Source organism: Corapipo altera, unplaced genomic scaffold, assembly GCF_003945725.1.
Source record: "Corapipo altera isolate COAL_440 unplaced genomic scaffold, ASM394572v1 106, whole genome shotgun sequence".
Lineage (NCBI taxonomy): Eukaryota > Metazoa > Chordata > Aves > Passeriformes > Pipridae > Corapipo > Corapipo altera.
In genome coordinates this window covers 369,169-385,072 of record NW_020885019.1, presented here as the reverse complement: position 1 = coordinate 385,072, position 15,904 = coordinate 369,169, and the positions used below count along the sequence as shown (strand labels likewise).

General features: G+C 60.5%; 3 protein-coding genes across 6 annotated transcripts in view; 1 reads left to right on the top strand and 2 right to left on the bottom strand.

The window, feature by feature from the left end:
- Positions 1-1,490: 1,490 nt before the first annotated feature.
- On the bottom strand, positions 1,491-12,881 carry RAB25 (RAB25, member RAS oncogene family). 3 transcript variants are annotated; one of them, XM_027667767.1, is made up of 8 exons: positions 12,619-12,881; positions 11,449-11,644; positions 11,125-11,318; positions 10,883-10,963; positions 4,743-4,938; positions 4,474-4,667; positions 4,302-4,382; positions 1,547-4,055 (listed from the first exon to the last, which is right to left on the bottom strand). In XM_027667767.1, the coding sequence occupies exons 1-8, from the start codon at positions 12,656-12,658 to the stop codon at positions 3,916-3,918; spliced, it is 1,122 nt and encodes a 373-aa protein (XP_027523568.1). In that variant the 5' UTR covers positions 12,659-12,881; the 3' UTR covers positions 1,547-3,915. The 3 variants fall into 3 exon arrangements, with proteins under 3 accessions (XP_027523569.1, XP_027523568.1, XP_027523570.1); XM_027667768.1 differs by lacking the exons at positions 10,883-10,963; positions 11,125-11,318; positions 11,449-11,644; positions 12,619-12,881 and adding an exon at positions 8,618-8,709 and having other exon boundaries at positions 1,491-4,055; XM_027667769.1 differs by lacking the exons at positions 1,547-4,055; positions 4,302-4,382; positions 4,474-4,667; positions 4,743-4,938 and adding an exon at positions 9,792-10,114 and having other exon boundaries at positions 12,619-12,875.
- A 576-nt stretch (positions 12,882-13,457) lies between these two features.
- On the bottom strand, positions 13,458-15,274 carry LAMTOR2 (late endosomal/lysosomal adaptor, MAPK and MTOR activator 2). Its single transcript, XM_027667753.1, has 4 exons — positions 15,154-15,274; positions 14,155-14,317; positions 13,951-14,040; positions 13,458-13,674 (listed from the first exon to the last, which is right to left on the bottom strand). Exons 1-4 carry the CDS (start codon positions 15,219-15,221, stop codon positions 13,618-13,620), a joined length of 378 nt encoding a protein of 125 aa, XP_027523554.1. The 5' UTR covers positions 15,222-15,274; the 3' UTR covers positions 13,458-13,617.
- Positions 15,275-15,665: 391 nt separating this feature from the next.
- Positions 15,666-15,904, top strand: part of UBQLN4 (ubiquilin 4) — an 11,377-nt gene continuing 11,138 nt past the window's right edge. For both annotated transcript variants that reach the window (XM_027667799.1, XM_027667797.1), the window contains exon 1: positions 15,666-15,837. In XM_027667799.1, the coding sequence (XP_027523600.1) occupies positions 15,688-15,837 (150 nt within the window). In that variant the 5' untranslated portion in view covers positions 15,666-15,687. The remainder of the gene's footprint in view (positions 15,838-15,904) is intronic.

Here is a 15,904-nt window from a genome sequence, read left to right as displayed (position 1 = left end):
TGTGCTGGGCAGACTTGCCTGTGCCATGCCAGCGGGACATGGCAGAGATTGGGCAGCTTCTGCTTCCCTCCCGTGTTCCAATGGGGTTACTCTACTGGAATCTGGAGTTGCTTCAGCCCTGGCAGGCTGCACCGTTCCCGCTGGATCCGCTCCAGCGTCACTTCAGGGCTGCTAATGGAGCAAATTGAAAGTCACCCCCAGTAAAGTGACACTAATGTAAAATCTGGAGTTGTTCCACTGGTATCTTTGCAGGGATACGAAAATGAAGCTCCCCTCTGACAGTGACACTGGGTTGCTGATGGCAGGATGTGCTTTTTTGGATTTGTGATGATGCTTTGGAAACCACTTGCAGAGAAACAGAGCAGGGAGATGGAGCAGTGTGGTGTGGCTGAGGAGATCTGCTCTTGGCTCCCGAGAGCTGAGTTGGAAGGTGCAGTCTCAGGCTGCTTTGCTCATCTGTGAAACCATTGATATTCTTTTTTCCTTTTTCTTTATGCCTTTTGTTCAAGATAATCATAAAAAAAGAGGAAAAATAAAAAGACCAGGGGCTGGATCCTGTTTTGCAGTATGGGATTTGCTCCTGGGTTAGAAGCAGTGTTAAGCAAACATGAAAGGTGATGGGCATGAGGGCTGGTGGATCCCAGACTGGCAGGTCTGATCGAGCTGCAACCACCGTGGAGCTGGCTCTGATCCCAGCCCCAGGCAAGCCAGGGAAATCCCCAGGGATGCCCAGAGCAGCCCCCAGGCATCTGGCTGCACAGTCAGGAGCCTGTGGGGCTGCGGAGGATTTCCTCCGGCTCTGCCCTGGTATCAAAGAGATGCAGGCTTCAGCTTACTGCCCTCGGGACTCTGTCAGAGCAGCTCCAGTGGGATTTCCCATGTGAGACATGAGGTAAAACGAAACCCAAGCCACGGGGTCTCACAGCAGCCTATCTCGCCGATACCCACACGGGGGAGGGCAGCTCTCCCCAGCCCTTCATGGTTTTGCTTGCCCAGCACTACGTTGGCTCCCCCTCATCCTCACTCCAGATTGCTGTACAAGTTGGTGTGTATCCACTTGCCCTCGGGTCCGGGCGCTGTCGCGGGTCCTGCTCCACGGTACTCCCACCTTGCGCTGAGCCAGTGGCCACGGAGTCGCCCGGTGATTCCCGGCCGTCCCGACTGTGTGGCCCTTCCATTTAAAATCCGTTCCCTATTATGTTGTGTTTGCTATTTTTTTTCCCCTCTTTTCTTTTAATGTCATAGGAAACCTGTAGTCGGGATTGTTACTATTGGAAACCAATCACATATTCCATCCAGGTATTTTCGTCTCTCCGGCGTTACGCAAAAATAAAGGCCTGAGAGAGAGATGTAACCGAACATAGAAGTAGAGTTAGGCTCGTTGTCTGAGTTTTGAGGCATATAGTATAATGGGAGAAGGAAAAAATTAAAATAAAATTAAAATAATGATGTTGCACAACTTGTAGAAAACAAAGAAGGGAAAGGGTTAATGTATTAAATGTGCTAAATTACATTAAGAACTTAATTTTATTAAAGTATTATTACTTAAGAAACTCAGTATCTGCTCTTGGTTTCTGTCTGTCCATGCTTTAGGAGGGGGCAGGAGCAGTGGTTGGGAACAGGGCCATGAGGGGCCAAGTTCCAAGGTGGTGGGGACAGACCTCCCTCTGCTACCCCTTCTGGGTCTCCCACCAGTCCTGTGCCTTTGGCAGTACTTCTCGGGGTTTGTTAGAGCATTTTGAGATGGTGAGCCCCCTGCACCAGCTGCTGCTCCCAGTCCTGGTGCCAGCAGGTCCACGAGCCACCCTGTGCCATGTTTCACCCTTCCCACTTCGTCATCCCTGCAGAAATCATCTGAAAGCTGGAAAGCCTGGAACAAAACTGAGGTGCTGAGCCCAAGTGTCTCCACGAGCCTAAATGAACTCATCATCCCACATGTCCATCCTGGTGCCTGGCTGATGGCACGTCTGATGGCAGGGAGCCCCAAGGGATGTTTGGCTCAGCCCTTTGAGGAGCCCTTTGGAGCAGCATCCGCCCCCACGCCCACCTCTCCTGCCGGCAGGGCTGACATCACCTCTTGGCACCACGTTTTGGTGTGGGCAGATGGTGTGGGAGGGGGTGGCGCTTGGCAGCTCCAGCTGGTCTCTGTGTCGCTGTGACTCTGCCAGCTGGGGTGAGCACGGGGCAGAGCCCAGTCCATGGGGTGATGACCACTGCTCACCTGGGGACAGCCCCCAGCTGTGATCAGACCCAGGATGCAGCCAAGGATGGGTCTGGCTGGCTCAGGGATGAGACTGTCTCTGGGATGGAGAAGTGCTGCGGTGCAGGGACACACCATGCAGGGGTGGCTGGAGCCAAGGTTAAGATGCTGCCATGGCTGTGCTGTCGGTTGGATAAAAGGGGCAACCCAGACCCAGTTGGGGCCAACATCCACATAGTGCAGCTGCTCCCATGCCCAGTTTGTGCCCTGCAGCCCTGCCCCTGTGCTGGCAGCATGATCCAACCTGCCCCTCTGAGCCTGAATTCCAAGCTCTCCTCTCCAGCCTCCCAGGAGGGCACCTCCTTGCCCAGGTTACAGTCACACTTTCCTCCCTGCCTTCCTCCTCCTCACCCCTCATTGCTTGGGAATGCTGCCCAGCTGCCCCGTGTGGGGCTGGCACTGCTCCTGCCTCAAGGAACTGCCCTGGCAGAGAGAGAAAGACTCTCAATAGCAGCTTTATTTGGGGATTTTGCCTCAATTCCTGTTTCATTGACAAATTGCACCCCAAGGTGAGTGGCTGGCCCAGATCCTGCCAACACAGTCAGGTGAGATGGGGTGATGGGGGGCAGCCACGGAGAGACAGAGACCCCCAGCACTGGTTCAGTGGGGACAGGCTCTCCCACTTGCACCGGTCCTGACTGATACCTGCCAATGACCCCTGACAGGGGTTTGGCCCAGCCCAGTCTGTCCCAGCACCTTGGGAGGTGCCCACCCTGGGGGGTGGCTGCTGCCCTCCAGGCAGGGGACAGGGCCACTCTCACCCTGCAGGTACAGCAGATGCTCCATCTAATGGCACCATGTCCCCAGGCTGGGCCACAAGGGCACCGGCCACCAGTGGCCAAACACTGGAGTGGGGCAGGGTCAACCCGTGCCAGGGGCTCCTGAGAGCCAGAGCTAAGGGGTCCCCAGTGCTGGCACTGGCCTCCACATGGGGAGCTGTGTGGAGGGATCATGTGCTTGCCCTCAGCACCCCATCCCTGCCCTCACCCTCGGCCCCCAAAGCCCTGGCCCCCACCTTGTCCCCTCCTCAGGCCTCCCCAGAAGCCATGGCCCCCCAAGTCCCTGCTCCCATCTCTTTCCATGGAAGAGTCACAGCTCTTCCCTTTGCTGGGGCCATGCCTCAAAGGGGTCACAGTATGAAAACAGTGTCATCCCCACACCCCACCCCAATGTCCCCAGCAGCACCCAGGGGCACTCCCAGCCCTCGGTGTCACAGGGGCAGGGCTGGGTGCAACTGGCCATGTTGCTGCTCCTTTCACTGGGCGGGAGAAAGGTGCACCCGGTGTCCCCCTCCCTGCGGGGCTGCACCCAGGGCGTCACCAAACAGGGACTCATCACGTTCAGGCTTGTTCAGTGCCACCCAGCCACTGGGTGACTGTGCCTGTAGGGCTAGAGGGAGCAGAGACACAGGGAATGGCATGTCCCCAATCATGGGGAGAGAGGGGAGACACCCTGATGCTTTGCCTCCCCCCCTATTTCTGTAGGTCCTACACAAGCACAGGGAGAGCAGTGCACGGGCAGCGTGAGGTTGCAGACAAAAGCCGCTGCCAGCCTGTCCGGCTCAGGGAGTTATGGGGGGCAAAGGCAGAGGGTGAGACACATGATGCCACCATGTGCTGGATGGTGGACCGTCACGGTGGGGGCAGTCCAGGGACTCAGATGTTCTGGCAGCAGGGAGTCTGCCGGCCCTCCTGCTGCGTGGGCAGCACCCGGATGGGCTCAATGGTGGTGCTGGGGCCAAACTCTGACTCCGGCTGCCCAGTGATCTGCCTCTGGGACACGATGCGGTAGATCTCTGCCAGCAGAGAGAGGAAGGGAAGAGAAAAAACAATGCTCTAAGTACATATGTCAGTGGGGGACCTGCCCCCTTTCCAAACACACAGCTCCAGGGATACAAATGCAAACATCTCCCCATCCAGGGAGAAGGATTCCACCCCAAATCCCACCCAGTACAGATGGGGTCCCCAGGAGGATCCTGAGAGGACACAAGGTCCAAAGCCATCCCTATCCCTGCCCCCTCCCTTTCCTGGTTGCCCCTTACCTGAGAGGATGTTGTGGAAAGCCATCTCCACATTGGTGGAGTCCAGAGCAGATGTCTCAAGAAAGGACAGCCCGTTCTTCTCTGCGAGGACAGGGTGAGCTCAGATGGGTTCTGTGAGCTTCAGCCAAATGGGATGGGATGGGATGGGATTGGACAGGATGGGGGAAGATACCTGCAAAGCTCCTGGCCTCGTCGGTGGGCACAGCCCGCAGGTGCCGCAGGTCACTCTTGTTGCCCACCAACATGATGACAATGTTGGCGTCAGCGTGGTCCTGCAGCTCCTTCAGCCAGCGCTCGGCATTCTCGTACGTCAGGTACTTGGCGATGTCGTAGACAAGCAGAGCTCCCACCGCCCCCCGGTAGTACCTGGGGGACAGCGAGGGGACGGGGTCACAGCAGGGCCCCAGGTGAGGGCCACAGGTGGGGAGCAAGGAAACTCACGCTGAGGTGATGGCACGGTACCGCTCCTGCCCGGCCGTGTCCCAGATCTGAGCCTTCACTGTCTTGTTGTCCACCTGGATGCTCCTTGTGGCAAATTCCACCCCGATGGTGCTCTTGCTCTCCAGGTTGAACTCATTGCGGGTGAAGCGTGACAGCAGGTTGCTCTTCCCCACCCCAGAGTCCCCAATGAGCACAACTGGGGGGAGCACAAATGCAGTGTCAGCTCCCCTAGACACCAGCAAAGCCACCCATCCCACAGCCCAGACCCCACCTCTATCTTCTCCAGGAGAAGCTGCTGGGTGAGGGGCGAAGCAGAGTAGGATCAGCCTCCTCCACTCCTCCTGGTAGCATCACTACTGCCTATAAATACCCCTCAAGAAAATTCCTGCCATCAATGGGAAGTTGCCAGGGGTTTCTGTCCCAGCCCTGGGGACAGGAAGGTGTCATATGCACTAATGTACCCAAAAGGGGCAGAAAACCAGGGCCAGGACCTGTGCAGGAACAGCCAGGCCAGAGGCCAGGCAGAGCTGGGGCTCCTTGTTCCAACCCTCTGTGGCCTCCCACCCCGAGGGCACACAGGAGGAGTTAAAGACACGGTCTAAAAGGAAGCATCCTCCTCCGCTGCTGCTGGTCCAGCCCATGAGCCGGTAAGTCCCTGGGTGTGGGTTAAGTGCATTTTCTGCTCGTCCCAGATCTGGTTGGTTCTGGTAAAACCTGGTGCAACAGGCTCTGGGGAGCTTTATCATGCACCTCCCCTGTCAAGTTTGTTGAGTTTATGACTCAACAGGTTTTCATTTTTATTTTTTTAATTTATTTTTAATTCCCTCACTGCCAAGCCTGTTCATTCCCCAGGTGCACTCAGACACTTCACTTTGCCCACCCTGTGGGACACTTCACCCCACCATGGTCAAACAACAGCTGAGGTCATGACCATCCAGTGACCATGATGGGGAGGACATCAGAGCAGCAGCATCAGCAAGGGATCACCAGGATACCACATACTGCAGGAGCTACAGCAAGGCACAGCTACACTCAGCCAAGGCTCAGCAGACACCATCCTCCCAGGATGTTGCTCCATGTCCTGGATAACCCCTGCCCACCAGCTCCAGCTCATTGACATGGCTCTCTTGCATGGACTGGGGTGCAGAACATTCAACAGTGCAGCCACTCCCTTGCCAAAACCCTTGGTGAAGAGCAGCCAGCAAACAGCTTGGCTCTAGGAAGCCCAACAGTACATGGAGCAGGTCCCTGGGGTCACCAAGGACAGCTGGAAAGCACCTGAGCCTCACTGGCAATCACCGTGTCAGGACAGGCAGTGACAGAGGGAAGGGCAGCTCCTCCACAGCAGCACAGAATGGTTTGGGTGGATGGGACTTTAAAGCCCATCTTGTCCCACCCCCTGCCATGGGCAGGGACATCTTCCCCTAGAGCAAGTTGCTTCAAGCCCCATCCAACCCAACCTTGGACACTTCCAGGGATGGGGCAGCCACAGCTTCTCTGGGCAACCTGTGCCAGGGCCTCACCACTCTCACAGCCAAGAATTTCTTCCCAAGATCCCATCTAACCCTGCCCTCTGGCAGTGGGAAGCCATTTCTCCCTTGTCCTGTCACTCCAGGCCCTTGTCCCAAGTCCTTCTCCAGCTCTCTTGATGCTCCTTTAGGCACTGGAAGGGACTCTAAGGTCTCCCTGGAGCCTTCTCTTCTCCAGGTGAACACCTCCAGCTCTCCCAGCCTGTCTTCAGAGCAGAGGGGCTCCAGCGCTCGGAGCAGCTCCGTGGGCTTGTCTGGACTCACTCCAGCAGCTCCACATCCTTCCTGTGCTGGGGCCCCAGGGCTGGAGGCAGCTCTGCAGGGGGGCAGAATCCCTGCCTTGCCCTGCTGCCCATGCTGGGGGATGTGCCCAGTACAGCATTGGCTTCTCGGCTGCTGCCCACTGCATGGAGGTCTGGGAGGACTGTGACAGTCCGCAATACTCTGGACCAGCCGACAGGAAAATGCAGGCCAGTGATAAGCCAGGCTCGTTAACACTTCCTGAGCATCAAAGCTTTGATCTGGGCTCAGTCCTTAACCAAAGGGAAGTTGCTGCTTCCTCAGCTAAACTCTCAAGTGCAACTCCCGAGCTGCAACCCCCATCCCGGCAGTGCCGTGCTCCATGGCAGGCTCCAGAGGGCTTTGGACCACACCACGGATGCAGGGAAGGGGTGAGCAGGCAAGGCCCTGCAGCCTCCAGGGGAAACGTGCTGAGCCTCATCCCCCTGAGCCTGAAGGGCGCGAGGGGCTGGAGCAGCAAAAGCATTTGACACACTCCATCCTCGTTGCCTTCAAACACGCATCCTGCGAGCACCAGCGAACATCCTCAGCACACTGTGTCCCACTGCAGGGGAGTTGATGGAAACAGCCTGTACCTCCACACAGGGCCCCAAGGAGGGCTCCCAGAAGCAGCCATGCCCAGAGCTGTGCCTCATCCACCCTGAGCCCCTCCAGCAGCATCAGGGCCTTCCCACAAGCACAGCTGGAATGAGCATAGTGCTTCACAACAGTTGATGCTCCTGTCTCAGTGAAAGCTGGAATTACGCTGCTTTCCAGCTGTGATCATGTCCCTTCTCTCAGGGGAGAAGTTGAGCTGTTGTAGCCCAGGAGCACCAGCCCAGCTCCATGCCTCTGGACACAGGGAACGAATAGATACAGGAGGATCATGTGCTGGAGCCCCCTCAGAGCTGTTCTGCTGGTGCAACACCGGCCAGGAAGCGCAGGACACAGCAGCTAGGGGAGCTCCTGCCTGGGTGCCTCACTCAAGGCACCAGCCAGCATCAGAGTTTCCCCCTCATCAGGTCCCAGAATAACTCCAGGGAGGAGGATTTTCCTGGGCAGAGGCCAGGGGAGGTGTGTGAGGAGCCAGGGGCTACCAGCATGTCGCTGGCTGGAATTACATCGTGGTGGTGGCTGGAATTACTCGGGGCCTTTCGGGCAGGGCTGTGTGGGCAGGCTGACTCACGGCCGCCCGCCAGTGAGCTCACGCCCTGGTTTTATGGCTCAGGAGGTTGTGGTGTTGCTAAGATGTCCCCTGGCTTTGCCAGCACCCGCTCTGGCCCAAAATGTCATCCCTTGCTTCTCCAGCACCTGCTCCAGCCACAGCGGATGGTAGGGAAGCCTGCCATACACAGGGATGGGGATGCTCCACAGGGGTGCTGGGCTCCCACAGCCAGGAATGCCAACACTGTGTCTCCAAGGGCCAGTCCCTGTCCTCCTGTGCACATTGGAGGTGTCCCACCAGGACCAGCACCAGGAAGGACAACCCCAGATCCCAGGATCCTTCCCCTCCACCAATGCTGGGGGTTGGCACAGCTTTCCCTCCTGGGGTTTCTCACTCAGCCCCCAGACATGCTCCCCCCAACCAGCCCGGCAGAGGAGAGCAGTCGCAGGTGCTCAGGGGCAACCATAGCACCCACAGAGCCCCACAGAGCCCCACAGACCAGCCCTGCCCACCGCCCCCAGGGACCAGCACCCTGCCACAGCCATGGCCACCCCTTCCAGGACACTGTACTCAGGCGAGGGCTCCAGCCTCCTCCCGCAGCAGTAACGAGTTGCTGTAATTAGCAGTGGGACCACAAACCATCAGCCCAGCTCTAAGCAAACCCTCAGACCATGGCAGCATTTCAACCCCAGTCCCACCAGTACCCACTCCCTGCTCAGCAGTGGGAAACGTCACAACAAGCCTACGTGCTGGTCCCCAGCACTGGAAACTGGGTGTTATATCCCAGTACAAGCTTCCAGTCCCATCCCAAGGGTGCTGCATGGAGCCAGCCCTGCCAGCAGGAGGCTGACTGGCACAGCTCACTACAGGTATGGCCAGCACAGCACAGCCAGGAGACCCACCTTTGAAGAGATAATCGTACTCATCGTCCTTGCCTCGCATCTCGTCCGGCACCACAGCCCCACTCCCACTGGGCTAACCGGGATTTCCGGGCCTTATCCAGCCCTGGCAGGGGCTGTCCTGTGCCACCCATTGGTGGCCACAGCCCTTCCTGCTCCACACCCATTGGCAGCTGGGGCTGCCCGTCATAGCCCAGGTGTGCTCACCTGGGCCAGGTAAGGGGGGGCAGGGATCTGCACAGCAGCAGGTACAGGCCACCACCTGTGTTTGCCACTGATAGGGACAGTGACGGCCACACACTCCATGCAGAACCGTGGCTGGGACAGGGACCTGGGCAGGGCACGGGGCATGGTGCAAAGGGAAAGTGAGTGAAGACATGGAGAATCCAGCAGGAATTTCCGAGGGGTTTCGGATAACTGGCGGAGGCTGCATCATCATTTGGACTGATGAAGTCCAAATGGGGGATGTGGACTGGTAAAGGCTGCCTGGAGAGGGGCTGCAGGGAGAGCACGGCTTTGGGGTGGGAGGGAGCACAGAGGAACCATGGCATTGGTGTGGGAGGGGGCGCAGGGGGGCCAAGGCATTCAGCTGTGCTGCTTTGGAGGCCGCTGTGTCCAGCACATCATGAAGGTGGGGACCCAGGGAGTCGACCACAAACATGCAGGAATTCCAGCTCAGCGAACCTGCATTTCACAAGTCCTTTAATGATTGCATCACCCCTGCTCTGGACACAGAGCTGTTGTTCCTGGCCCCATGGCACCGGGCCCTGCAACGAGTCCTGTTCCACCATGCAGACAGCAGGGACCTTCACTTGGTCCTTCTGTCACACTTGCCCCATGTTTGGGATGGGACAGAAGTGAGCCAAGGGCTGAGTGCTGCCCCTCACTCCTTAGGGCTTGGCTCAATTCCAGAGCAGTCCCTGGCAGGATGGACACCTGTGGGTCAGCCACATCCCCAGCGTGTGGCACAGGAGCAACTCCAGGACCAGAGGCAATCTGAGAGACTCCTGTTGCTGGCATGACCCTGGCCAGAACCTCCTGGCTCCTTCCCCAGCAGTGCCTTAGAGGTATTCCAGTTCTCTGTCCCGCAGGTCCAGAGGGATTGGGACAGTGCATGATGGTGGTGATACTAATCAGGGCCCGGCAAAAACACAACAGAGAGAGAAGAGCTCCCGGCACAGGTGCTTCTCACCATTTATGGCAGAATTTGGCCTCTGTCCAGGCTGCTAGTCCCCACTGCACCAGGACGAGGGTGGCACCACAGGCAGCACAGCCTGTGCTGGTAGCCAGAGGCAGACCCAGCTCTATGCCACTGGCATGTCCCGGGATTGTGGGGTTCCCTGGGGGCTTCCCAGGGTGCCCAGCTGGTTCAGAGGGCCACACAGCACGGGCGCCTCTCCGCCTGTGCTGGGGCCGTGCTTGCAGGGCTCTCGCTGGCAAGTGACACCGTGTTGCTTTGGCTGCTCCTCTGCTTCTGTTTCTGCACTTTGTGGAAGATCTCTGCAAAAGAAGAGGTGCTGGGAGGTCTGTGTGTCAGCCCAGGCCCCTGGGGAAGCAGGGACAGCCTCAAGCCTGCAGCCCCTGCTGTTCGCCCATGGCTCTCCTTCCCCTCTGCACAGCAGAGGGGTGACAAAGGAGCAGCTCTGCCAGGTTGCATCCCTGTGGCACCAGGGGAACACCCTGTGCTTAGGCAATTTCCTCTTGCCCAACCTGGGATTAGTGCTTCGCCCCTGCACCGGGGCTGGCAGCTCACCGGGCCAGACTGGCTCAGCAGAGCCCGGCACAGCATGGCACGGCACAGCATGGCACAGCACAGCATGGCTTGGCATGGCACAGCATATCTGGCTGCCCTGGTGCTGCTGGCTGCCGTTCCTGGAGAGCTGCTCCTCCATAAGCCGAGAATCATCCCCCTCCATCCCTATCCCCAGGTCCCCGTGGCCAGTTCAGCAGGGTGCTGGAGACGTTGAGTCAGGAGCCAAGACAACAGGAAGGGGACTGGAGATTATGGGGGAGAAGGAGCCCCTGGGGCTTTGGGAATGCCCAAGGGCCATGAGAACAAAGCTGTGGGTGTGGGGAGAGAAACGCCCAGCACCAAAGGCTGGAAACCAAACCAGCCAGAAAGCCAACACCGAAACCAGCCCCAAAGAGCTCAGGTGGGGCAGGGCAGAGGAGAGAAGCTCTGCACACCCTTTGCCCAGCACTGTGTCCCTGAGAATGGACCCTGCAATGGTCCAGGACCCTGCTGCACCACGGTACCAGTGCCCATACCCTTCAGGATGGTCTCAAAAGCCTGCTCAACGTTGGTGGAGTCCAGCGCCGACGTTTCCATAAATAGCAGCCCCTTGTTGTCTGCAAGTAGAGGAGTCCCTGAGACAATGCAGACCCCAGAAAGGGCACGGCTCCATTCTAGAGCCCCTTTAGAGATGTTCAGGTGCCTGCACTGGTGCAGGTCCCTGTTGCCAGGGGGGTTCCCAAGCCCCCAGCCCCTGTGGCGGGGTGCCAGCCTGTACCTGCAAACATTTTTGCCTCCTCCATGGGCACCTCCCGAGCCTGTGCGAGGTCGGTCTTGTTCCCCACCAGCATGACGACAATGCTGGCCTCGGCGTGGTCATAGAGCTCCTTCAGCCAGCGGTCCACCACATCGTACGTCTGGTGCTTGGTGATGTCAAACACGACCAGGGCACCCACGGCCCCCCGGTAATACCTATGGCAGAACCCCACCATCACCCCACGCTCCGGACATCTTCCTCAGCACCTCACCCATAGGGCTCAAGTATGAGGGCATCGCCTCCCAAGTCCCAGAGAAGCCCGGATTTCGGGCATCCCATCCTTACGCTGACGTGATGGCGCGGTACCGCTCCAGCCCGGCAGTGTCCCAGATCTGAGCCTTCACCACAGCATCTCCCACGAGGATTGTGCGGGTGGAGAACTCCACGCCGATGGTGGTGCGGCTGTCATGGTTGAACTCGTTGCGGGTGAAGCGGGAGAGCAGGTTGGTTTTGCCCACCCCGGACTCCCCAATTAGGACGACTGTGGAAGGAAGGAGAAATCCCACTGGACTGCCCTGTTACTGGCATTGGCTGCATGGGCATCACTCATTGCCCAGTGACCCCAGACCGGGCACAGAGACTGGGCAGCTGTGTGGACTTAACACCTGGTGTGTTTGCTCCTTCAGCAAACTGGGGTCTGTCCCTGTGCCATGAGCTCTCAGCCCCTTGAGTGTGGTCGAGCCACCTTGGCGCAGCCCAGCCACGCTCCCCATCTGCTAGTGTAGTCCCAGAGCTGTTCATAAGTCACAGCTACCAGGCTCTGGGCAGCAGGAGCAGGGTGAGGATGCTAGTGAGCCCTGGGTCACCCTGTTGCAGTGGGCACCCAGGATGGGTGGCACACCAGAGCCTGTCTGTCTCTGCTTGCCAAAGGAGAGCTCTGAGCCCCTGTGGGGTCTGGCCAGTAGCACCCAGCAGAGACACAGGATGCCAGGACCCTGTGTCTGAGGAGCTCAGGCTGGAAGGTGTGAGGCTGTGCCCCTGTTTCTCCAGCCTAGGTTTGATCCCCATGTCCTCTGCATGTGCCACCGCCCTGGTCACCACAGCAGAATGACTTTTCAATGCCTGCTGCTCGTGGGGGTTATGGGTTCACACTGCATTTATGTCTCACATGCTCAACCCCAGCTGTCACAGCCCCTATACCTCACACCAGCAATTCACCCGGCACCCCACTTGAAGTCTTGGGGTATGTGGATCTCCCCATGACTCCATGGATCCAGATACCGCTTGTCAGCCCTGGCCTCGCTGCTGTCAGCTGGGGACGGGGCCAAGGCCAGTGCCTGCTCCCCAACTCCCTGACCCTTTGCAGCTCCAGTGCCCATCACAGCTGCACGGACAGTCAACAACAGCAGGACACAGCAGCCTCGGGGGAAGCCACCCCAGTTCCCTCCCCGTAGCCTCGGGCCTCCTGCTCCATCCCTTTAGGGGAAGGGGGCTCACATCGAGCACTGGACTCACCCTTAAAGACAAAGTTATAATCCTCCTCGGCGCTGCCCATGTCGCCCCGGCTGCCGCCCGCCTTCGCGGGGCCACCGCTGGGTTTCCTCCTTCCCGCTGCCAAGCCTCGAGCAGACGGCGGGGCGGGCCGAGCTCCCGGAGGCGCCGAGGGAGGAGACGGAGCGGGCAAAGGTTCCTCTCCGTCGTCGGGGAGCGGGTGGGAAAAAGCGAAGGGGGTCCAGGGGGGCGCGAAGGGTGGCGGCAGTGGCGGCGGGGCCGGCCGGGTTGGCAGCGCAGCGCGGCCCTTGACTCGAGGGGTGGGACCGGGTGTCGCAGCGCAGGTTGGGCAGGTAGTGTCACCCCTGGGACCGTCACGGGGTGGCCGGAGGAGGAGCCGGGGCCTGATCCTGCCTGAGCGCGGGGCAGGCTGGGGCAGTGAGGGCAGCGTGAACAGGATGGTCAACATGGGCAGTGAGGGGTGCGAGGGCAGCGTGAGCAGAGAAGGGCAGTGTGGGCAGCGAGGGGGGCGAGGGCAGTTGTGGCAGAACAGAGCCCCCCCCTCCCCAGCCCAGCTCCTGCCGGCTCTGAATGTTCCCTCGCCTCTGCTGCCATCGTGTGAAAGTCGGGAAAACTGGGACAGGAAGGAGCCCCCGCTGCCCCCGAGCGGCTGGGCAGGGCTGTCGGGGGGCTCGGCTTTCTTGTACCTATCCCCCTTGACACCAGCCCTGGTTTTGTCTTGGGTCTCTGTTCATTGCAGAGCAACAGGAGCCCCAAAACACTGTCAAGGCCCCCCTGGCCCAGGGATCCTACCGGGATGCTTTACCCCACCAGCTCCCCCTTTTATTCACAACAGACACAAGCATCAGACACATTTTTATTACTCCCAGGTTTTGTGCTCCCCCCACCTTATTTTTAAGGCCACACCAGAGCTCTGGGATGCCCATGGGGCCGCTCACCCTCCACCCACGCCAGTGATGGTGTCAAAGCCTGGCAGCACCTCAGAGCCCTCTGCTGCCCTGCTCAGGATGCGGCCACCTGTGTGAGTGGCTCCTCCAGGTACTGCACCAGTGCCTGCGCCTGCAAGTAGAGAGCATTGTGAGCCATGCCCACGGGGGTTTTGCCACCTTTGTGCCCACTGCCCACGTGCTTATTGTAATTTATATTTCAGTTTAGAGCCTTAAAAAGGTGTGGTGTGGTGCCTGGGTGGGCATGGGGGACAGAGGAGCCTCTGCAAGGAGGAAAGGCATGGCAGCTTCCTCCATTCCTCCCATTCCCATCCTCAGCAGCTCCTTCCCACACCACAGCAGGGACTCAGCCCTGCAGCCCCCCAGACTTCCTCCCCACCACCATTACCTTGGCCTTCAGCATCCCAAATCCCACTGTTTCCTTGGCATACATGCAGAGCAGCAGGTTTGCCACCCGTGTGATGGCCACTCGCCCCTCCTGCCCAGGGAGAAACAGCATCTGTCACATCCCAGCTTGGCCCGGACCATGGGCAGGGTCCTGGGGGACTCCCAACAACCCAGGGAGGGGAGGGACACCCCCAGCCCCACGTACCATGCAGTCCATGAGGATGAATTTGAGGTTGTCCTCATTGAACGCCTGGTGCCCATTCTTGTCGTAGGCCACCCAGATATTGCTGGCGATGGCCGCAGTGACCCTGGCATCGGTGTCCCCATAGCCAGAGTAGGCCAGCAAGGACCCCTCATTGTTCAGGAGCCTGGAAACGACATGGGGGGGGGTGGTGAACTGGTGCCTCTAAATCCAGTGGGGCATCAGACCCCACTGCAGTGCCAGGGGCAGAGCGAAGCCCTGCCCAGTCCCGAGCACTGCTCCCTGGACACCCCCACTTTGCAGGGGGTGCAGGGGCTTCAAAGCCAGGAAGCTCTTGGGTGGCCCCAGGCCCAAGCAGGGCTTGAGTGGCTGCGTCTGTTGAAGCAGTGGGACCTGCTGCAGAGCAGGCACGAGCCTGGTGGGCAAACCCTGTGCACTGTGCACAGCCCTGGCACAGTGCACGGGGATCACAACACTGCACACCCGTGTCACGCACGGCCCCAGCACTGCCCATAGCCCAGCACCATGCAGGGTGTGTGGGCATACCCCTGGTGGGGCCCTTCACCCTCCTGGACCAGGACAGAGAGCATCCCTGGGCAGGGGCAGGGACAGGCAGCACCCCAGGCAGGGACAGGAGCAGGAGCAGGGAGCATCCCTGGGAAGGGACTGGAGCAGGGGCTGGGGGCAGGAGCAAGGGCAAGCAGCATCCCTGGGCAGGGCCTGGGAACATCCCCAGGGCAGGGGCAGGGGCAGAAGCAAGGGCAGGGGCAGGGACAAGGGCAGGCAGCATCCTCGGGGCAGGCACAGCATCCCCCGGGGCAGGGCCAAGCAGTATTCCCAGGGCAGGGCGAGGGCAGGGGCTGGGTGCATCCCCGGGGGCAGGAGCAGGAACAAGGGAAGGCAGCATCCCCGGGCAGGGGCAGGATCCCCCCTTCGCACCGCCCGCCGCAGCCCCCGGGCGGGGGGAAGCCGCCCCGCTCCCGCAGTGCCCCCCGCACTCACAGCGTGCTCTGGACGCCGCCGGTGTTGGCCTGGCTGAGCACCTGCGTCAGGGCCTTGGGCCGCAGCATGGCCGCCCCGGCTGCGCGGGCGGGGCCGACGCGGGGCCGGCGCGGGGCCGCGCCGCGCCCGGAGCATCCCGGGGACTGTAGTTCCCGGCCGGGTCGGGACCCCCAGAAAGGCCTCAGTAGCCGGAGGGGACACGGCGCGGGCGTGGGACCGCGGTGACACCGCGGGGATCCGAGATGGAGCCGCGTACTGAGGGGGTCATTGGGGGCACCGGGGGGCCCCTGCGGGCAGCACCCCCTGTCCGCTTTGCCCCTGCCCGCTCTGTCCCTGCTCGTTCTGCCCTTCCCCGCTCTGCCCGTGGCCGCTCTGCTCCCCCACCCCTTTCCTCCCCCCTTTGCCCCTCGAGCCGCCCACCCCTGGCCCTCCGGGACGCCGGGGGGCGCTGTCGCGGGACGCGGGGAGGGGGCCGGGGCGGCGCTCGCTGGTCTCTGTGGTGGCGGCGGCCCGGGCTGGCGGCGGGCGGCGAAGATGGCGGAGCCGAGCGGCGGCGGCGGCCCCGGGCCCGGGCCCGGCGGGGAGGGCCCGGCGGGGCCCGGCGGGGCGCTCATCCGCGTCACCGTGAAGACCCCCAAGGACAAGGAGGAGATCGCCATCGCGGACGGCGCCTCCGTGCGCGAGGTGAGGGCGGGGGCGGCCGGAGGGGGCGTGAGGGGCGGGGGGGGGGGGGGGGGGGGGGGGGGGGGGG